The following is a 5,608-nucleotide window of genomic DNA, read 5'->3' on the forward strand; positions in this document are numbered from 1 at the left end:
CAGATAGAGTGGGTGTCGAGGCTTGAGGACTGATTTGTCGGCACCATGTGACGAGCAGATGCTGCACGCAAAACCGATGCATGACGAACGGAGTCATCAGTCCTAAGTGCTGGGCCTACAAGGAGAGAGTTATTAATGGGGTGGGGAGAGGGGGAAGAAAAAGTATGTGAAGGAGAAAGAAGGGAGGCGTCAGCAGTAGCCTGTTTTCGCTTACGCGCCCTGCTGTATGCAGCAAGTAAGGTGACCCGGCTGATGACACCACGCGACGGCCAATGTGGCATGAGTTTATTTGTGTATGTGCAATTCATGGTTGTACGTGGGCTGGGATACTGCCAGGCACCCACACCTAGACAGGAGGACGATTAGGGTCCTCAACCAAAGCCTTTGGCTCAAAAGCCTAACCGCAAGGCAGCGGTGTTTGGCGGGAAATGCAAATGCATTACCATTTCTACATTCCACATGTTCCAACCCCCAACCTGGAGGGCCAGGGGTGTTCGTTCGTCAGACCTCTAACCATTGACCAACCTGGTATGAGAGACTCTGTGAGTGTCGCGGGACACTATCCAGTATAGCTCAATCGCTGAGGCAAGTCGCCACATGTTCCATCCCCCAACCTTGTGGGACAGGAGACCGTGTTCGTCAGACCTCTAACCATTGACCAACCTGGTATGAGAGACTCTGTGAATGTCGCGGGACACTCTCCAGTATAGCTCAATGGATCGCTGAGGTGCGCAAACCGTCACACCACGGTAAGGTCCAGTCTCTTCGTGACGGACCCTCCGTGGCGCATAACATCTATGCGCCGAAACAGTCTCACATATGTCTAGTTTGATTTGGTTCTCCGGTAGTAAAAAGATAATAATAATCGTTCAGCTGTAACACCCTTTCGGTGCCTAGCTGCCATGCCACTCGAAGGAAGCAGGAGGGCTGGGATACTGCCAGTTTGCCCAAGCCCAGACAGGGAATTCGAAAGGCAGAGGTTGGGTTCGAACCACGGACCTTCTGGTCAGTAAATCTGCGCTCTAACCCCTGAGCTGTCTCGCGTAGTCAGTACTTCCCTGTATCCGTTTGAGGCGGACTTTGAGGCCACCCACTAGTCTGTTGGGATTTTTTATAAGCTTGGGTCGCGCTAGTTAAAATAATCGCGTTTAACTCTGACATGGAGACACATGGTTGAACAGGTGTCGTGTTTTTAACTGTGGTTTATTATACAAGCATACTTCCAGCCCCAAATTACGTCTAGATCGTGTATTGCTACCTGCTTCCCGGTAGGTTTTTGAACTCATAGCGAGTGTGGTTCGTATGGCGCCCCACATCACCTGCCCGTCTTGTAAGTCATAAAGTAGTGTGGTTCCCTGACCCCGTAGCCAATCACTTTCGTCGCCCGGGTTTAGTGTTTTGTGCTACGGAACTACATGAACATCCTCAAGGTCACCGCTAATCTGCCGCTGCTACGACTCGTTTGTTTGGCGTTGTTCACTATTTTTATTGTCATTTATTGTTATTATTACTATTGTTAATTTCGTACTCACATTCATTCCTTTGAATATTTACCTTATATCCTATCATTTTGGATATCAAACACAAGAACGCGGTCATGGTAGATTCGCCCCCGTTGTTTCGGATGACTGCTATTAATCCTGACACGGTCTCTTCATGAGTGTTTATGTTATACGGCCGTGCATACCATGGTCTGGTCCTCAGCAATGCGAGTCTTCGATCCGTTTTTTATCCAGCCAGCCTCTAACTGCCTTACAAGCACTTGGTCAAGTGTGCAACCGCCTACCAACCTGTAGTTGGTCCTTCAGACATCTAGAACCGTGGATGTTGTTTGTCTACGTACGTCTATGATGCAAGTGTTTACCTGTATGCACATCCCTCGGTCACGCAGTGGAACTCCTTTTCCTCTCGATGGACCAATCAAGGGTGACTGAATCCGTTATCCCTATGGATGCACCGAACGTGTCGCTTAGCTAGCCTGTGTTTGATTGCAATTCATATTGGTATGTTAACTAATTGATTGACCGGTCTGCTAATAAGTTAAACTTTACATACATATCTTACGACCTGTCTCTGCTACCCCTTTGTTGCTTGGTATTTGCATGACAAACGCAAGTAGCAAATTTTGAATACAATCTGTTCCATTCGGTTCCACTCGGTTTCTGGGAAATACGGCGAGACTGCGCTTATGGTGACATCATTTCTCACTACGCTACCTTACATGGAAACATATTCTGTCCGTCACGTGCGGATTACACCAATCTTTTTCTACTGAGTCCCTGTAGTACAGAATATTAGTATCCCCTCCTCTATTTCCCGATTCGACCCCCTCAGTCTCAACAAGGCCCGTTTTCGATCCCATCGCACCATCAAACTCCGTCCAGGCGTAGATGGACCCCTGAATGATGCCACCTGACGACAGATCTACCACTTTCTCCTTCCATTTGTTCCTATTGGTGAGTGGAGGATTGCTTATGTTCATCGCGTCTACGAACTTTCTTGCTCTCAACACCGACCGATTATGTTTGTCGATTTCATGCCTCGTCACCTTTCTCAATTGACCCACCGTGTCCTTGTTATTTTACTGGTAGATTTTGGTGAAGTTGATGGATCACCGCGCTCACATGTCATAGTCTTGATACATATCACGTAACCAATCGAGTTAGTACCTAAATCTTCTATCTCCAGTGTGCACTGGATCAAATGAAGCCACCGAAATCCACCCCGACGCATCAGCTGTAATGGTTGTGTCTGACGTCGGTATAATTATTGGTGTCGTTAGTCGTTGATCCTATGTTGACAGTGCCAGTAGCTTGTTAGTGGTTGTCTGCCATAGCACTCCCGATTACCGACTGCTTTCACTTTCGTTTCTGCGCGCAAGCTGATCACGCCTGTTGGAGATGCATCGAGTAGCGACATCTGTGAATCACAATCGTGCGCTTATTAACTAGCACGTTTGTCGGCTTCGACGTGACTGTTGCGCCGATGATTTAACCGTTCGCTAGCGGCAGCGTTTGCCTGCGTCAGCCTCTTGCGGTTTATCTAACTATCACCAATACAATAATTCCCTAAACTGACCCCTCTGAAGGTAATCCACTCCCCGGGCGCTCCAGGGTTTGCGTTCCTAAGCAACTTTCTCCAGAATTTCCCATCTTTAAAGAATGGTTTCGGCAATGAAAATTCCTAAACTATCTGCAATTACGGCAACCTATGCTCCTTTCGTGGCGTTCGTGCTCCGCATCGCATTGCATTATTACGTATTTTTAAATAATATGTGTGTATCTACCTGCCCTCGCAATACCTCAGTGGCTGAGGCACGAAAATACTGACCGAAAGGTCCGAAACTCGAATCGAACTTCGGCAACTCGCGTGGTTCTGTCTAGGCTTTGGCAACCTGGTGGTACCTTAGCCCTCGTGCTGCCTTCGGGTAGCAGTAGGGTGTTACAAATGAACGGATACTATTATTTTATTTTACTGCAACCTGACTTCTCCATTTCTGTTGGGTACCGATTTAAATGCTCGAATCTGCACCACTACGACAAACCGTGTGTATCCTTATGGTTCGTTAAGACTGTACAAGGTCACCCTTAACAGTGGATTCGTTTGATGTGTATGAGAACGACGCGTACACTACGCGAATGCTGTTTGTGTCTTGAATGCTTATCCATATTTTATAGCAAAGCCAGAATTCGGTTTTGAATTGGAAATTCTTTCACGGCCTGTTTGTAGTGCGTATTCCATTAAGGGAATTGGTCTATAGCAGTGCAAACTGCACTAAGTTCTCTCTGATTCTTCGGAAAGTTTGCTCGTCTGGGTAAACTGTCTGTCAAACTTTTTCTTCATTTAGGGGTCACATAGCCACCTAGTTTTCAGACAGTTCGTCCAGGGATCGTGAACATTAGTGGCACCGTTTTTCGGACAATGTCCTCTTACAAAGCTTGCCGGAAATAAGACAGACCGCTTCTAAATTCTGCAAATTCCTCACTCTCCGTTCGTCCAAAGGCAATTAAACGTTTCGTAAAGTTGTATTGCCACTACACTGGTTGCTGGCAAACTAGCATAAAGCATGCTTTACAAATGTGTTCCTTCACTCTCCGTGAGTGAAGGGTTTTTCTCTAACTTTTCGATGCAGAACAGAGTTTTGTCCAATCCTCGAAGCAACCACACGGTGCCTTCCACCGCACGACAACTACTGTGTTTTAGTGTTTAGTTGCTTTGAGTTTTCCGCCTTAGGACCTTCAAAATAGGTTACTCTGTTTCCAGATGTGTTCACTATTTGACGAGGGGTATTAGCGACTCACAGGGTGTTTCGTTTACGCAGTTCTTTTCTATCCATCTATGGATTTCATGGTGACGAGGAGAGATTTAAGTGTAACGCCAACAAAATTTTAAACTTTAGGACATGAATTGAACTGGTGATTTGCACTGCGAACAGAATTCAGTGTCATCTTTTCACAGTATATCGGATTCGGTATGTCTCCTTCTGACTGTTTAACAACCAGAGATATGAACTGGCACAGTTCTCATTTCTAAAAAAGATTTTTCACTGGGTGAAGGTCTCTTAAGAAAGAGCGCTCCCTTGGTGGACAAATCGAACTGTACAAGTAGTGCCCACTGTGGAATATTTTGGTCACTCGTATTCGTAAATGATGACTAATATCGTCTGAGTGGAACACAGTGGCCTTCCTGATCCAGTGACATTATAGACTTGACAACGGCCTTAAAGCGATGCTGATTGAAGCGGACTTCCAATCCGTGATCAACATTGAGCTGCACCCAAACCTGAGTAGCGTCCCTGTAACACCCTCGGTTTTTTGAAAAAACCGGTCCAACTCAATCGATTTTAAGCTGTTCGCACGTTATTCTCAAACTTGTTTATTTTTGGTGAGCTCTGTTTCACCTTCTTCTCCCTCTCCGCACATGCTACCGTAGCCAAGCGGATTATGCGGAGCACCAGTCATCAGGACATAGATGAATTGTCAAATGTTTCGGTGTCGTTCACCATCTGACAACTTCGAAGTCCTATGCCCCGTATTCCCATAAGCCGACCGCTTTAGTCTGCGGATGATGTTTTTGGATTTTAAATGCAGCTGACCTTACCGTAACTTCAGCAGTGTCGCTGCGCTTAATCATTCTCATCATACAGTTATTCGTCTTCAGCTGGTTCTAGTGAATCCGATATTTGCCGGATTATTAAGAAAAAGTTGATCACGTTTAAAGGGAGTGAAGAATACATTGGTGAATGTTTTGGACCCACTATGAACGTGTCGACGACCCTGGGTCACCCTTGTTAGGGAAATGATGTTGCATCCTGCAGTAGAGCGCTGCCGGCCCCGTGGGTGTTGGATTCACTGTTTGAATCGATCTAAATGAGCACTCATGCAACAGGAGTACATTTATGGAAGCAAAACCGTTCAGCTATAGCACCCTCTTGGCGCCAAACTGCCATGCCACCCGAAGGAAGCACAAGGGCTGGGATACTGCCAGAGTGCCCAAGCCTAGACAGGGGAAGTCGAGAGGCAGAGGTCGGGTTCGAACCACGAACCTTCCGGTCAGTAAATTAGCGCACTAACCACTTGGGCCATCTCGCCCTCGTTTATGGAAGACC

General features: G+C 46.6%; 1 protein-coding gene across 1 annotated transcript in view; it reads left to right on the forward strand.

Moving 5' to 3' along the window:
* Positions 1-5,608, forward strand: part of T265_09686 (hypothetical protein) — a gene marked incomplete at both ends in the record, with an annotated part of 71,864 nt that overhangs the window by 64,410 nt on the left and 1,846 nt on the right. Inside the window, one exon of the mRNA XM_009175841.1 lies at positions 2,335-2,456. Within this exon, the coding sequence (XP_009174105.1) occupies positions 2,335-2,416 (82 nt within the window). The remainder of the gene's footprint in view (positions 1-2,334; positions 2,457-5,608) is intronic.

This window comes from Opisthorchis viverrini, assembly GCF_000715545.1.
Source record: "Opisthorchis viverrini unplaced genomic scaffold opera_v5_297, whole genome shotgun sequence".
NCBI classification, from domain to species: domain Eukaryota; kingdom Metazoa; phylum Platyhelminthes; class Trematoda; order Opisthorchiida; family Opisthorchiidae; genus Opisthorchis; species Opisthorchis viverrini.